At 41.6% G+C, this 17,135-nt stretch overlaps 1 protein-coding gene across 1 annotated transcript in view; it reads left to right on the top strand.

The window, feature by feature from the left end:
* Positions 1-17,135, top strand: part of PDE3A (phosphodiesterase 3A) — a 209,125-nt gene that overhangs the window by 128,134 nt on the left and 63,856 nt on the right. Inside the window, exon 2 of the mRNA XM_030960122.1 lies at positions 9,337-9,387. Coding sequence (XP_030815982.1) covers positions 9,337-9,387 — 51 coding nt within the window. The remainder of the gene's footprint in view (positions 1-9,336; positions 9,388-17,135) is intronic.

Here is a 17,135-nt window from a genome sequence, read left to right as displayed (position 1 = left end):
TAAGTTGCCATATTACCATAAGCAAAGTTTGGTTTTTTTCTTTTCAGGAAGTGCTGATGGTATCGCAAGAGATCTGGTTTGGTCAGGCTGCTGGATTTGCTGCTTACAGAATTCCCAGTTTTGGGGCACAGTGGCACTGCCACCTTTGGTATCTGTGATGTTTTCTCTCTCAGTCTCTGCCCCCTTCCTCTTTGGGAGTGACTCTGCTCTGCTGAGAGGTTTGAGCTGGCAGCTGTGACAAAATGCCATCCTGTGTGTGCAGGGAAGTGCAGAGGTGACACCAGTGAGTCACACGTGTCCCTGTCCCTGCTGCAGTGGCTCACTTCCCTTGCTGGAACTGGAGCCACTTCCAAAGGTTAAATGTCTGGTGAAACCTCCAAGCTTACTCAGTCCTAAGGGTTTTTTCTGCTGAGACTGCCAGTAAGGATGTCAGTTTGTGATGGTTTGGGGTTTTCTTTGGGTTGTTTTCTTTTTCCTGTGAGGTAGACACTTATCCCCTGGGAATCCAATTGGAAAATTCCCATTTTTATGCAGACTATCAGAGAATGGTCAGCTATTTGATGAATGCACTTGCTAAACTCATTGGGGCTTCCATATGAGCTAAACTCATAAAACTTGCTCAACTCATTTGCCTTCCATATGAGCAGTCGTGATCTGTGTTCATATTGAGAGTGATCCACCTGAAATCAGAGCTTGACTGAGAAATCCCTGAAAAGCTTTACTTGCTTTTCCAGTGGGTTTTTAATTGCTGTGCAAAAAGACATTTCTGTGGAAGCAGAAACCCTGCTGTGCACTGTAAGCAGCCCAAAAGGGCTCACCTCACCTTGGAGGTTTGCGTTAGCAGCACCAAGTGCAGGTGAAGCCTATGTGACACCAGGATCTCTGAAAAGATGGAAAGTGAGAGAAAAGCTATGCACTAAAGAGACAGTAGAATTAAGAACATGCATTTCAGAGCAGATTGTTTTGTAGAAATCTTTAGACTCTTTAACAAAAGAAAAAATTATGTTAGATACCTCACCATGATTTCAGGCTTTGCTAACTCTGCTGCAGTAGCTGTCTAATTATCAAGCTAGTGCCAGGCTTGGTATTGTGAATGGGATTCTTAGTGCACAGAGAATGATTCCCAGTGGGGGGAAAAAAAAGTAAATGAGCTTTCTGACTTTTCTAGAAACTTAATTTCACCAGAATGGACTTGACTGGGTAGCTGTGAGTTCCAGGAACTTCATGTGTGTACTGTGAATAGCAAGCGACACTTAAATAACAATTTTTCTCCTTTTTATCAATATACTTTTGTTCTTTCGTTAACTTGCTGCTATGTTTAGCACTCTTGACATTGCTGTGTTGCTCTGGCATTCCCATACTAAGAAATCATCTTCTCTAAGTGAGTGTTGGTAAACTATCTCTGTAGCTAAGCTGGGAGGATATCAGAGTAGCTATGCCCTCAGCTTTTATCTCACCACTGTAGATGTTTTTCTCTAAGGCTTTGGTTTTCATGACTATGCTCAGAATGGGATAGTGGGAGAATTTTTCAAATACGAAAAATATATGGAAAATTTGGTGAACACTTTTACTTGTGGATTACTAGTCCACCAGATCAATATGCTTATTATTTATCTACCAGATCAGTTCAAGGGGATAAGAAATCTATTTATGATCATTTTAATTGTTTTACTCATTTATTCTGAAATGAAATATCTGGATTAGATCATTAATTTAGGAAGCCTTTGTTAAAAAATCTCCAGTACATCTGCAAGTAACTCTTTATGTGGAATCCATCATTGAGCATCACTGAAGAATAAGAATTGCTTCCAAAAAAACAAAATAAAAAACCACTGCCTCCTCCTCCCTTCCACCCCCCACTCCCCTCAAAATCAGGTCTTTTCTCTATTTTACTACAGCTCTGCCTTCCAAACCTGTTGTTTAAAATCCTCCTTTATGTGTGAAGGATTAATAGGGACCTGAGAAATTCAGTGGTAGGAGGGAAAATAATAGAAACATGCATGGATTTGTTTTACTACTGTCATCTGTTTAAGTAGTTGTGACAAAAATTTGTATAAAACCAGATACAGGGTGTGGAGGTGGATATTCCTGTGCCTTTTCTTTTTCCCACCTACGTTTGGTTTTTTGGTTTTTTTTTTTTAACTTCCCAGCAGCTTCACATTCTCTGCAGTGAAAGCTGCTCATTTTCAGGGGTGCTCTGGAACAAGGGGCATAGCAGCTGCCCTGAGCCCACTGCTGTGTCCCTTGTAAGGAAACCAGCATCCCTGCATCCTCCTGCCGTGCAGAAGTCAGCTGCAGTTTATTGTCTGGAAATAAGAAGGATGTTTGCTGCCATGAGAGCCTCCCCCAGCATGCAGGCTCCTGCTGTGTCTCCAGTGCCAGGGATGAGCTCATTCCCCCGGAGCTGCGTCCCTGCTGGAGCGCTCGGGGCGGTTTGCTGCCCGTGCCTTGGAGACAGTCACTGCTGTCACTGCTGCTGCCTTTGGGGTTGTTCCCTGTGCTGCTGTGCCCATGGGGCTCCTCTCAGCCTTGCTGCTTCTGCGAGGCCTTGGTTTCTCCAGTCCCTGCTGCCACGGTGGCTCAGCACAGTGTCTGCCTGACCCACAATGCTCTCTGCTGCCCTGGCAGTGCTCTGGCTCCTTGCTGCACCTCCCAGCCAGGTTCTCCTCCCAGCAGCTCCCTCCAGGACTTCCAGCTTCCCCAGGGTAGCAGCTTCAGAGGACTTAACTCCATCCCCACATGGGTCTGAGCCTGCAGGGAAAACATTCACTGCAGCTCCTTCTCAAACCCATCACTGTACCTCACTGGTACAAGGTACCAACGTTGGTGCCCTGCCTCCAGTTCAAAGCAATTCCAAGTTCCAAGTTCCATTTCTGCCTCTGCTGTGGTTTTAAAAGCTAATCTCTGCTTCCAGCTGTTGTCCAGCAGCCCAGAAACCATTCAAACAATTTGATTAGGAAGCAACTAAATGGCTCTTAAATGCTCACCCCCAATTTATTACTTTGGTTGGTTTGTTGTGGTGAATTATTTTGTTTGGGGTTTTTGTTGTTTGTTTTTTTTTTTTTTTAACCAGTCTTGGAACTGAGTCTGGCCCTGGTGATTTGCAGGGCTAGAAGATGTTGGGAGCATTTGGGTGGAGAGTTTCCTCTCTGCAGTGGCTGTGATGACACGAGCATGCAGCTCACGCATCTGGCTGAACAGCGCAGCTCTGACATCTTGTGCTTTGTGCTGACCCTGGGAGCTGGCCAGGGGCTGTGGAAAAGGGATTGTTTTCCCAAATACTGGAGTCCTTCGCTCTCTGTGTGTCGTGGCTTGCACTTGCCTGTGTGTGATCACTCTCAGCTCACAGCATCCCTGACACCTTGGATGCCTCAGGGCAAGGTGCAGTTCTGCCATTTGGTGAGAGAAGGTGGTCCGAGCAGACAGTTGCTCCCCTGTTATGTTATCAGGATCTGGCAGTGGTCAATCTCAGCAGCTCCAGCCTGTTTAGCTGCTCCTGCTGGTGGTGTCCACACCAAAATTCCCTCTCTAAACCAATCGAGTCAGTAAATCATCTCTTTCATCTTGATTACCATGAAAAAGCAGGGAACAGTCTATGGGATAGAAGGAATCCTACTCAAAATAGCATGTGCAAAAACACCCTGTTAGCTTCTGTGTGACCTGACTCCTGCATGTTTGTAAAAATAAATGTTTCCCCTAATATGTAATCAAGGAAATAATTTGTGCTTTTTTTTTGTTACCCAAAAAAGAACTTATCAGGAACATTTTGTGCCTACATGCTGGTAACAAACAGTTTCTTATTGCCAGTGGAAATGTGATCCTGACTGGAGCATGGCTAATACCCATATTCAGAGAATATGGATCATACTGTGCCCCATTCAGCGCAGGCTGTAAGGAGGCAGTGTCAGAGAGCTCAACAGTGAGACACTGTTTCACATCCTCAACATGCCCATTCAACTACATCTCTCCCAAAAAGGGAAGATGTTATGCTCATGTTTAAATAGAAGCTCTGCTATTTTGGTGAAGGCTGAAACCAGGTGCCAAACTGATTGGGTACTCCTGTCTTACTCTTCTGGATGCTGGTTCCCAAATATAAACAACTCTTAAAGCTGCTGGGTACCACCCAATCAAAACTTCTCATAATCTCATTGGTAATTCATTTTTATCACTACTAAATATGCTAAATTCTTGCAGGAGTGGCAAAAAGGCATTTTTGCAGGTTCTCAGCTGTTTGGGAGAGCTCAGGCTGCCCTATTCATGTACCACAGCCAGTTCAGTGGGAAATGTTGGATGCAAGTGCTTGGCTCCCAATCCCAGTTGGAGCAGAGGAGCAATTTCTCTGACATTGCTGTGCTTTGCCTTGTGTCCACCTTCCACTAGGGAGAGCAGGAGTTTTTTATGTTCACTAGCATGGGAATGAAGTAAACCAGCCACAGTGTAAATCTTTAAAATTCAAGGGAAGGAGGCAGTGAGCTGGGGAAAGGTGCTGACGTGCATTTGGACTATGTGGTCTTCTTTCAGTCTTCTTGAATCCCAGTTATTCTCTTTGGTGTCTCCATTGGCTGATTTAACTCACTGTTGTCCTCACCATCTGGTTGTTTTTAGAACAGTAAAAGTGTTACGTACGTGTAAATATGTGTCGCAATAAAGTTCCAGAGTAATAGACTCTAATCTGAATAGAATTAGAATAGACTTTGAATGGATTTAAAGGGTTTTATTAAACACTAAATGTAATTAATTCATTGGTCCTCTTTAATGCTTACAAGAAAAGGATCTGCTCATTCCCTCTGATGAAACTGTGCTGAGTTTAAACAATACTTTAATAAGTCCATATGGTTTCAAAAGGCTGTTGCATTCTGCTGCTGACAATTCCCTCCCCTTTCAAAGAATATACATAGGACTGCTTGCATTTTAAATATTGGGGTTTTTCCCTGACTTGTACCCAGTGGGGGAAGTCCTTATAATAAGATTATGCCTGTTCCATTACTCTGACTCATTTTTGTGGTTGTTTTTTTCTGGTTGGCTTTGTTGGAGGTTTTTTTATCTCATTTTTTTCTAGACATTGCATAGTTAGCAGTATTTCTGTTTCAAGATGCCAAAATTAAAGCCCTGGTCCAGAAAATATTGTATAAGGGAAAAACAGGACTTATAAACAGCTGAAAAGGTTTAAATTGTCATAATTTACTTTCTGTACTTTTTAGATTTACTTAGATCTTCTACAATCTGTGTGGGTCACATTTTCCTGCAGTTTTCTAATACTAAGGAGGCTAAGAATTATGGTTTATGAATTTTAATGAAAGTTGAAATCCTTATGTAATCATTTGCTGGGGCTTTAATTAAATAACCATATAGGAGAAGAACTGCATTTAGAGAGGCGAGGGCTGAAGATGCTAATTTTCAAATGGCTTTGTTCTGCTTCAGTATGGGTATCTCAGAAATCTGATGTAATGTGGACAGTCCTTTATATCATTCCCTACTCCTTTAAAGGTATTGCTGCATTAGTGACCAGAAGTTTTAAAACCACAAGCTGAGAAACTTCATGGTGTTTATAGCAAAACCCTGAAATTTAGAGCTCAGACTCACACCCTACATCTCCAAAAGGGGATGAGCCCTTTCACTTCTCCTCTTCTGTCTGTGGCTGAGATTTTGGTATTGGGGTCTTTCCTCAGCTAGAGGGGGGAATGTTTTCCCTGGAGAGCTGTCAGTCAGTTCTTAGGGTAGCACCAAGCAGTGGTTTTAGCACAGGCCATGTTTTTGTGCATTCCTGAATATGCCAGGCTCGTTCTTGTTGCTAAAAGCTGCTTTTATCTGTGAGCATTAAAACTGCCAGAGATGGGTTTCCAGGACAGTTTCAGATGAAATGTAAAGTAGCTCCTTTTCTTCTAACAGAGACTGTATGCATGTAAGCTGTGTGGGAGTTGATTTCAGTTTTATCCCTCCTTTTCTGCTGCTGATACATGTAGCCTTGGTTGCCTGGTCAGTAAGAATAATAAATTTTATGCTCTGAGGCTGTTCATCATCACTCTGGACCAAATTAATTCCAGAGAACTTTCAGAGGAGGTAGTGGGGTCAGGAGCAAACCCATCTGTTAGTGATAAACATAAATCCCCCTACTTCCAAATGCATTTTTATGTCAGTATCTCTGTTTGCATGCATGCACCAATTAAGCAGTATATTATTTTCTTTTTCCATGATTTCAGAAGGTTGAGTCACTCAAGTGGATTTATGCACACGCTCTGTTTTCTCTGAGTGTAGTTGGTTTGTTGTTTGTTTTGTTTTTTCTTATTTTTGGGGGGGGGTTTCTGTTTGGTTTTGGGCTTTGTTTTTTACTTTTAATTCTGCTTTCTTCATCTTTTGATTTCTATTCAGCTTGTGGAAATCACGATTTCTACCTAGCCCAATAATTCAGGCATATTTTCTTTCCTTCTTTTCTGGGTATCATGCTCCAGCACTTACTGTTTGTCCATGAAAAGAAAATCAGGTTCAGAAGGAACTGAGCAGAGTGTGGCTTGTTGAGCTAAAGGGTGTCACACTGAGGCAATTGTCCCTCTGCACAATGCTGGCCTGGCCTGGCAGAGATTTTGTCATAACGTTTGGGGTTTTATTCTTTCCGTCTTAAAGCATGAGGCCTTTTTGTGCAGTGTCCTTTTAATTTCATTTTTCATTCCTTCACTCCTGTGTTACTAGGGACCAAGAACTCCTGTGTTAGTAGACCAAGAACATTCTAGCATGAGATGAGCACAGTTTTTTAGATGAGGGAGAAATACATTTTAAAGCCAAGTAAGATTTTATAACAACGGTAGGAAAAGGTTGGTTTCATAGGTCGTGGATTAGATATAATGCTTGACAACAGCCTCGCTGTTTTAGCTGGGGACGGCCATGTTGAGTTTGTGAGGGGTCCCCAGGATGAAGTGAGAGATGAGAATTGACTCCCAAGTTCTCAGAAGGCTGATATATGATATGATGTGATGTGATGTGATATGATATTCTAAAACTATACTGAAGAAAGAGAAAGGAGGCATCAGAAGGCTAGAACAAGAATGACAATCAAAACCCGTGGCTGACCAGAATCCTGCCACAGCTGGACTGGGATTGGTCATTAATTAAAAACAATGGAGCCAATCAAAGATGGAACCAATCAAAGATGCACCCGGTGGTGAGCAATCTCCAGATCACATTCCAAGCAATCAGATAATTGTTGTTTACATTTCTTTTCTGAGGCTTCTCAGCTTCTCAGGAGAAAAATCCTGGCAGAGGATTTTTCATAAAATATGACAGAGACGGTGACCACAGATAACCACCCTGGCACACTTCAGTGCTTTCCTGGGACTGGCTGCACTGGGAGCATCCCTACATATGGGAATAGTGATTCCAGGCCTGGCTTGTGACTGCACCTCTCATTTTTTTGGTGGCAGTAAGAAAGCAACCTTTCACTTTTCAGGGAGCTATTGTGAGAAATCATAGTTACTTTCAAAAATTTTAAAAAGGTTTATTAAAACTTTATCCAAAATTGCAGTAAAGACTGAATAGAGAAAATAAATCCAGTGCTGGGAGCAAAGAATTTACTATGTGCTCATCAACACAATGGATGTTCTGCTTTTTAACTCTTTGGCCTCCCCTAAAGTTTTGTCTGTTGACTCTGTCTTTGCTGTCTAGTGGTGGAATTGCTTTCTGACATCTTGATTGGAGGTCAGGTGTTGCTGTAGTAATGAGCTGACCTTTTTAAATGCCCCAGCTATCTCCTGAGAACAATGTGAAAGGGGGGAACATAACTATAAATTCATAACATTTCTCTTAGTATACACATAATATTTGATCTTTAATTGTGAGAGACAGCTATTTCACTGCTCATTTATTACACTCTGGGTTCAGTGAGGGCAGGAGCATGAAAATCCTGGCAGTGGGATCTTATGCTACCCTTGGGTTTGAAGGTGTGGTGTGTCTGCCAAGTGTCTGTGGAGCCTGGAGAACCCCAGTGGCCACAGCCAGGCTGGAATTAATCCTTCTTTCTTCACTGTGAGGCTTGCTTTTTGTGCTAATTCCACTGATAGGAGCCTGGAGGTAAAGGTATCACTCTGAGAGCCACCAGTGGTCAGACTCGAGCTATATTAATTTTCTTTTAGCCAAGTGAATTAGGAAAGCAGGAGTTACTTCCTCCCAAGGCACAGGGGCTAAGACGTAAAACTGAAGAGGTTTCTGGTCCACAGAGGAAAGACAGGTAGGAGGATTCTGGCAGAGTTTCTTTGAAGCACATAACCTTTGGTGGGTGCATCTCTTGGTAGTTTTTGCACACCAGTTATTTATTTAAAAAACCATCCAAGCTGTGCTTCATGCAGTAATGGAGAGCAAACAGGGAAACCCAGCAGAGCCAGTGTTTCCACCTAGAGTACATGGAAAATAGGAAAAAATTGCAGTAAAATGAGGGGGGCAGTCACAAGGCTGTATCAGGTAAAAAAATGATGTGACACTTCTGATTTTTGATGCCTGTCTGCACGTGTGGTTTGTCTCCAGTTATGGAGGTAGACAGTTGTAAGTAAAAACTTAAGAAGAAGGAGCCCTTGGAAAAGAAAAGGATAAGGAGGAACAGGTCTGCAGAAGATCTCATCATAGGAGATGCATGTGGCTTTCCTGATTTTGCAAAGTAGTTTTAACCTCTTGTCCTGGGATGAGTGTTTTGAAAGCATGTTCTGCAATAAGTGTGGGTTGTGAATCTCCTTGCCTACCTCTGAACTGGGGGAAGGCATTTCCTTTGGGAAAGAATGTTGGGAAAAATGAGCAAGAAAACGTTCATAGCTGTAAGTCAGTACATGTCACAATAACCCTCCTATCTTTCATTCACATATTTTTATATTTGAATTAGGTAATGCCTCTTTGTGTAGGAGCAAACAATGCCCAGAAGAAACCCCTGTGTAGATGTACAGAAAACCCCATAATTCAATGGTGAAACAGATTTAAAACTGTTGCTAATTATCATGGCTGATATAAAATGTACATTGCTGATTAATCAAATGTGCCCTGGTTTTGGTAATCTCCTTGCTGATGTGTCAGCTGTCCTTTTGCCAGATCAGTATTAAACATTTGGCTAAAGCTGAATCTGTGGCAGTGGGGATTTTATTGGCACCCTCAGAGTTGTGATGCCAGATGTGTTTGGGTTCTGAATGCAAAGGTACAGTGTTACATGGCTTCATTTTGAAGCTAAAAACTGTGTGAGATAAATCATAAAAGCAAACCTGTTTATTTCCAAGAAAAATGTGTAATGGATATAAAAGCATGAGTGTTTCAATTAAAATAATGAGTGTAATGTATCACTTAGCTCTGCTTTTCTTTGTTTTGCAGCTCATGGGGCATTCTGAATGGGATCACAAACGAGGACCCAGAGGCTCACAGGTCAGTTGTTCAGTATTTTGTGTTTGATTTTGGCTTTTGCTACATTTGAGGCATTCAAGCAAGTTTTCCATCTGAGTTTGGCAAAGTTGTTAATTTTGTTAATATTTGCAGGGTTTGGAGCAATGGAAAAAGGCATAAAACCATGGCAGCTTTCATTAATATAATTTTTGAGCTGTAATTCAAACAGTTGATCCAGACAGAGCTGAGTCATGCAACAGAAAGGTTTTTTCAGTAGCAGGAGGATGGATTAGATGTATGGAGAAAGCATTTCTTACTCAGCTGTCTCCATCAGGACATCAAAGCAATGCAATTTCAAACAGCGTGGGTATGTTTTGTTTGGTGGCTTGTTTTTGGGGGGTTTTTTTAACCTGACAAACTTAAAACTTGGCTGACTTTCTCACCATGAATCCTTTCATTGTTGACCCAGGTGTTAGAACTGTGTGGGGAGGTGCAGAGAAGCCACATGTAGTCACTGGAAGGAAATTATGCCCATAGTGCTAATGGTATCACAGTCCATTTCAAAATTATCTATAGTAACTATCTCGTGTAATTATCTATTACAATTGCTGCAAACAAGACATCACTACCAGTACTGATGTTCAGGAATTTTCCTGCTGGGGTAAAATAGTCTTTCCCATCTAATGTTGAAAGAACATAAATACATTATTGGAGCTCCAGCCTTTTATACTGGGTTTTACTTCAGGTGAAGGATTTTCACATGGATACTTTGTACAATTGACAGTCCAGAGGTGTCATAAAAGCATTAAAGGATCTATAATAAGGTGGGAAAAGAAAACTGTAGAATCATAGAACACTTTGTGTTAGAAGGGACCTTAAAGATCACCCAGTTCCAACCCCCTGCTATGGCAGGGACACCTTCCTCTGTCCCAGGTTGCTCCAAGCCCCAGTGTCCAACGTGGCCTTGGGCACTTCCAGAGATTCAGAGGCAGCCGCAGCTTCTCTGGGCATCCTGCCCACCCTCACAAAAAAAACAATTTCTACCTAACATTTAATTTAAACCTACTCTCTGGCAGTTTGAAGGCATTCCCCCTGGTTCTCTCAATACAATTCCTGATGAAGAGTCCCAAAATGACCCAGCCTTTCTGATTACCATGTGCTATCCTGTGCCCAGGCACAAAAACCAAGGAAGAAAAGGAAGAAAAATTTCATTAGAGAGAAGAAAATGTGCCTCAGTTATTTCACTGTAGCTTTAGATTCTCTCTTTTACATGACTCTGAAAATCTTCTAGATAGGAACAGCATTAAACCTAATTTAATTAAGTTCCTTCAAAGGTTAAGAGAAATTAAGGAGGTTCTGATTTTTGCAGAATAGAAAAGGCTTTTTTTATCCTTTTGTGATTCAGTTACGTTGTTGCCAGCTTGTGTGCTTTAGAAAATGCACCTGTTGTGAAAAAACAAGATCTTGCTGAAAAATTAAGGTGAGTGATGTCTTAGCTACACTTAAATACCTTAAAACCTAGGAAGAAAAAAAAAAGGGAAGTGGAATCACTGGTTTACCATAATGTAAAACTAAAATCCACGTATGAACTCCTGAAGGTATTCCATCAAGACTCATTAAAAAAGCTCTGATTCAGTGAAGGGGACTTTTTTTAGGAGCTAGTAGGTTTTCTGTGGCATGTGTTGAAACATGAGGGGAAGCTACTACAGTGCATGTCACACTCCTTAATGGCCCACTTGGAAAACATGTTCCTTTTCTGCACGTAGGAGTGAAATGCAAAGTGCTGCAGTTCCAGGTAGAGATGGATCTCAAATGAAATGCACTGGGGCCCACGGGAATTTCTGTTTGCAGCAGTTTGTCTCGTGATAAGCATCTGCAATTCAATAGAATGTTAATGGCACAAGTAAAAAGCTGTCTTTACAATATTTAACTTGCTCAGGCTTCTAGCATGACCATCACTGCACTCCCCTTTTGAGACTGCCCACATGTATGTGTATGTATGTTGTAGGATTCCTTTTCTTTTAGAATAATTATACTATTAAGGCTGCTCTAATTAGATCGAATTATAGGTTGCCTTACAAAGAGCAGGGAGTTCCTGGCTACTTACTTGTTCTTTTTTTTTTTCCTTTCTTTTTTCATCCCTGAAGATAGCACTGCCTGTTTTTTTAAGTGTTTCGTGCTGGGAATTTTCTCTATAGATTTGAAATGAAGCAGGAAGTGCAAAGTGAATTTCATTGCATTTCATGCTTAATTTTTAAGATTAATACATGTTAGAATCAAGAATTTAGGCATGAAACTTCAAAACTGACTTCCAAATTAAAGAAATTATGAAGTGTTTAGGAATATTTAATCCACCTAAGGAAAAGTCCCTCAAATATACACATGCAATCTGTAGAACCACATCATGTGAGGGGAGATTATCCGTACATTTTTGTAATGCTGGCACGTGCCATAGGAAAGTGTGACTAGTAGAATTCATCCTTGGAATATTATTGCTCTGCAGGAAAAAAAATATGCAAATTGTCCTTTAATCATTCTGCTAGAACACAGTACACTAGTACACAGTACACTAGTACTTGGTACTGCCAGGATCTTGCAGGTGGGCCCCAGGGCACACTCTGTGCACACGGTTTTATGTTTTTACCAGGGCTCCTGGGTGTGTGGGAGTAATTTGTTGCTCTGTCATCAAGGCTTGTTTGGCTTGCTGGAGATGTAGGCGTAGCCCCAGAGTCAGTGCAATCGAGCAATCCAGCGTTGTAGAAGCAGGATGATGGAGAGAGGAACACAGGTCCAGCCTTTTTAATTCTCTGTAACCACAAAAGCTCTCGATTCTCCATCCGAGGTGCTGCGTTTTTACCCCTCCAGTTCCTAAGCAACAGCTATTTCCAGAGTGAATGCGTCTGGTGTTGTCTACCTACTCCAGGCTCCTTCCTGGGAGGTGGCTGGGAGCTGAGCTGCTCACTGCCTCAGCTGTGCCACTGCAAGGACACAGATGCTGGAGAGGAGCAGCGCAAGCTGGGCTCAGATGCTGTAGAACAGCAGCACAAGCTGGGCTCTGGCCAGTCTCTGCCTTGCAGCTCACCAAAACTCGCGTGCCTCGGGGAGCTCTGCCATCTACAATGAAGAGCAGGAGTCAGAATTGAGGTTCTTGCCACTGGTTTGGGACAGAAGCCTTTTTTTGTCAAGTGTGGCAAAGCCTCTAGAGCAGATTCAGGAGGATGAGCCGGAAATCTCTGTCCTTGCTGAAGCGCAGGTGGGAGTCCATTCCTGCTGGGGACCAGGTACTGTGCTCTGGGAATCTATCTGGGGTGTCTGTCTGCCCTCAGGGCCACTGTAAAGAGAATTACAGTGACCTCATGGGGCTCTAGGGGCTCTCTGACCACAGTCAGAGCCAGCTGCTCATTATTTATCGTTCCCAGGATGAATGCTGCCAAACATTGGTAAAGCTGATTTTGCCAGGGCATGTGCTTGTGAAGGTGGAGATGCCATGGCAGCCCATTAATGCAGAGTTATTTAGCCAAAAAAGTCTCCCTGTCTCAAAAAGGAGACTTCCTTCAGGAGTATTTTAAACAGACTGTTAAAAACTATTTTAAACTGAGTGGCTAAGGACAATAGTAGTCTACTGTTGATGGGTTCCTTGTGCATGACTTCTTTGTGTTTCATATCTTACATACATGTGTGTGTATAAAGTCATTGAGGCATTGGCAGAACCTTGGTGTTTTCAGAGTCTGCCCTCAGGGCCACTGTAAAGAGAATTACAGTGACCTCATGGGGCTCTAGGGGCTCTCTGAACACAGGGAGAGCCAGCTGCTTATTATTTGTTGTCCTTCCCAAGATGAATGCTGCCAAACATTGGTAAAGCTGATTTTGCCAGGGCATGTGCTTGTGAAGGTGGAGATGCCATGGCAGCCCATTAATGCAGAGGTATTTTACCAAAAAAGTCTCCCTGTCTCAGAAAGGAGACTTTTCTAAAGGCTTCAGGGGTATTTTAAACTGAGTGGCTAAGGACAATAGTAGTCTACTGTTGATGGGTTGGTGCATGACTTTTTTGTGTTTCATATCTTACATACATGTGTGTGTGTGTGAAGTCACTGAGGCATTGGCAGAACCTTGGCGTTTTCAGAGCCCTCTTGGTTGTTGTGTCATTCCAAGTGTGCTAACCAAGAGGAGAGTAAAGCAGATGCAAACAGAACATATGTAAACATCTGCTGGGAAAAGCAAACACTGTCACCAGAAGCAGGACTGAGATGTGATGAATGGCAGTGTGATTAGTGCATTTCCTACTTCTTGCTCCAGGCACTCCAAGATTCTCTGATTTTTTTTCAATACTTTTCTTGCAATATACAGATAATAAAAGAAATAATTACAGAAAAAATATTGGTGAGCTAACAGCTCCACTCTCTTCTCAATCATAATTCCATCTCAGTTTTCCATTTATAAAACAGTTGACTATGAATGGTAGTTTTTATCTGTAGAAAAGCGACAATTGTTTGACAGGAAGAAAGACAGAAATGCATCCCAGTTGTTGAGAAGCATCCTCCTGTGCATTTTTATTAAGAGGGAGAAGGACAGGGAAGATTATATATCATATTTTATGTTTAAAGATAAATCATGCCACTTGGAACTTTTAGAGATCTCAGACATATTAGTTGTCAAAAAAACCCCTCATGCTGTCACATTATTAGTCACAATAAAATAATAAGGCATTGTTGATTAGTGCAATTTTATTGCACTGAAAGGAATTTAATTGATCCAGATCAGTCCAGCATTCCTAAATATCCTAGGAAAAAAGGATGAATAAATGCTCTGGTAGGAAGTGAATAATTTGTGATGCTGTTTCGGTTAAGGTGCAGAGACACTAATATTATTTCAAAGGAAAGCTGGTTTTCAGCCTTACTTTTCCAGCATTTCCTTTGAATCCCTCTAACCCTAATGTTGCATTGCATCGTTGAACCTATTGAAGCACAGTATGTGGGAAAAATAAATATTCCTCACGTAGGTGTGAGGTGTGCTTGGCTGCACTGAGCTGGGCAGCAGTTCCACCATCAGTCCCTCAAGCCCTCTGAGGGGTTTAAAAGAGGGAAGGGAATTTCCCTGACCCATCTGCCACTCTAGGAGAGTAAGACCCAGAAAGTGATGCACATAAATAGAGTTTACTTGAGCATAGTGTGAGTCTGTGAGGGCTGACTGAAGGAAAATGCAGCTACTCTGCAAGGTGACATCCCCAAAGATTCAACTTCCTGAGTGCTTTAGGCTGATCCTGCTCACAAATTATTGTATAACAATAATATCTCTGCCTTTTGGTGCAAATCCATTCTTTAGTCCTTGAATGGATGCAGTCTCTTACTGTGTTCTTACAGCTGCCCTTGACAAAATGACTTTACTTTTGACGGGTAAGCAGTGACATTGTAGGTTACTTCTCTACTCAGAGTAGATACAAGATATTTGTGTTAACAAATAACAAAACCTCTCCAAATGGGCTTTTTGCCACCTAAAATGAAATCAAAAACCAAACAAAAAAACTAAAGGAAGGAAATAAAATCAAACTGTATAAGTGGGATATTTGTCTTGATCTTGTTCCTAGTGTAAAATGATGTGACAGGTGTGACTTTTAAGAAAGTGGAAGCTGTAAGTCCACAGTGAAGTTTGATACTCTCTTTGAACATACTTTCTGGTTTTTTAAGTCATAGAGTGATTTTTATTTCTCATCTTGCACACTCTGTGTGAAATCAAATGACACCCAGAGCTGTTTAGGCAAGGATGAGCAGCCTGAGAAGTAAGGGTGGAGAAAAACCAAGAGTAGTTATGATGTCTATAGGCAATATAGTTGGAGGTTGTTGGTTTGGAGTGGTTTTTTGGAGCTAGGTTGTTATATAATTTTATTTTTGATCTTTTGAGCATTGTTTGTGCTCTCAGACACTACATCACAGAGGTCTCCATGGTTTCCAGGCTCTGGTATGACAAAGGAATTTTCCTCTCATTGTTTTGTGTTTTATGGATGTGAAAGAGTGAGGAAAGTAGGTTTAACTGGCAACCTTGAATTAGATCTCTTTGGGTTTTGTTGATGAAAAATGTCTGATCTTCCTGCTCATTTTTATTTGTGGAAGATACATCTTTATCCTGGGGGTGTTTTGCATGTGTAAATTTAAGCTAAATAGTGATAAACTAAATACCATCTATTGGCCTCTATTTAACAAACTGTAATATTTCTTATTTCTTTAATCTTGATTGGCTTTGTCAATAATTTCAGAAGGAATTACCTTTATATAACTAAGGAAAGAATTTGTGAGTGTTTTTCTTTCTTGCCCATCCAGCTGTTCAGATTGCTTGCAAGCTTTCCCTGAAGTTTCAGTACAGGGGTTTGAGGAGTAATTCTCTGTAGGTTTAATTTGTTGTATGTGCCTGAGGATCTTGTTTTTAGAAATAAAAAATCCTATTTTTTTGTTCCTGAGAACTGCAACTGAGAATGCTTTCACTGAATGGATATGAATTTAAAATGCTGTGGTAGCCAGATGAGCCAGAGGTGTTAAATATTTGCTGTGATGCTGTTGAGTATTTCCACCTACCTGAAATTCCATGAGCTGTAGCCTTTGAGCATAAGGTCCTAAAACAGGAAAAATCTTCCCACATTATCCCATGATGGAAATTTCTAATTGTTTCATTGGTGGCTGTGAACTTAAAAACACAAACTAGATTTCCACAATGATGTAAGAACATGACCACCAGTTGATATATGGATTTATATACTTTATATTTTTTAATGTATTTATAGATATTTTTGTAGCTGTGGATAGTTGAACGGAATGTAATATGCAGTTCAATAAAAGTAGTAATTTTTTTTTTAGGTAGGAATTCATGCTTACAGCAGTGTGGGCAGTGATAATGCTTTCTGTAGGATTAGATTGTGATGGGTTAGTGTAAAACCAATGAAGTGATGTTTCCCTCACCTGCCAGTGATTTACAGCACAGCTGTGCCTGAGGCAGTTTGCATGCACACTGCAATATCCTGTTCCTGACCATTGATGTGGTGGATGGGACAAACTTCACCAGGCTTTGTGGAAGGGTGCTCAGCAGCAAATGAACTCATCCTGACTGAGTCATAACTGCGAAATGATAAACCAAGGGATTTTCTGGGTTCCATATAGCATTACATCATGCAGCCTCCATATATTCACTGTGTGTTCAGTACAAAGCAGGGTCCTGCTGGGACATGTCACTGCAGTGATCCCTGTACCTAATCAAACCCCTTCTACTTTACCTGCAAACAGTTTACAATTTAAAAAAAAAGGTTTCCTGTTAAGAATGTTTTTGTGGGTCTCCACAGCTATTCATAGTTAATAAAACTTTACATTATCCTTTCATTCAGCAGACAAGCTTTCCAAGCTTTAGTGGCAGAGCAGAGATTTGCAGGGTTTGGGATGTTATGAGAAAGAGGCCTCATGACAGGGTTTTAGGTTGGTTTGGAGCTGGGGGAGGAGAGCTGCTTCTGCACAGCAGGAAAGGTGCAGAAAGCAGAGCCTGGGCTTAAGAACTGACTTAGGAAATTCCTCCTTGCTTTCTAATGCAGCAGATGAGTGATGCAGAGCAGAAAGCTATCTCACAGATATAATCTGATAGTCTGCCTCAGATTTGTCCTTGCTTCTCTTGGAGTGAGGAGTTGAGGCACAGCACTCTCTAGGGCTGTGGGACCATTTCTTTTTGTCCTGCAGGATTTCTCCCTGCTGCCCTGAGGTGAGACAGGACCTGTCACACTGGCAGTTGTGACCCAGGTGATGTGGGCAAGCCTCCTG

The sequence above is a fragment of the Camarhynchus parvulus genome, chromosome 1A (genome assembly GCF_901933205.1).
Source record: "Camarhynchus parvulus chromosome 1A, STF_HiC, whole genome shotgun sequence".
In the NCBI taxonomy this organism is placed as follows: Eukaryota; Metazoa; Chordata; class Aves; order Passeriformes; family Thraupidae; genus Camarhynchus; species Camarhynchus parvulus.
Note: the sequence above shows the minus strand (reverse complement) of the source record. Positions and strands in the feature narration are given on the sequence as shown.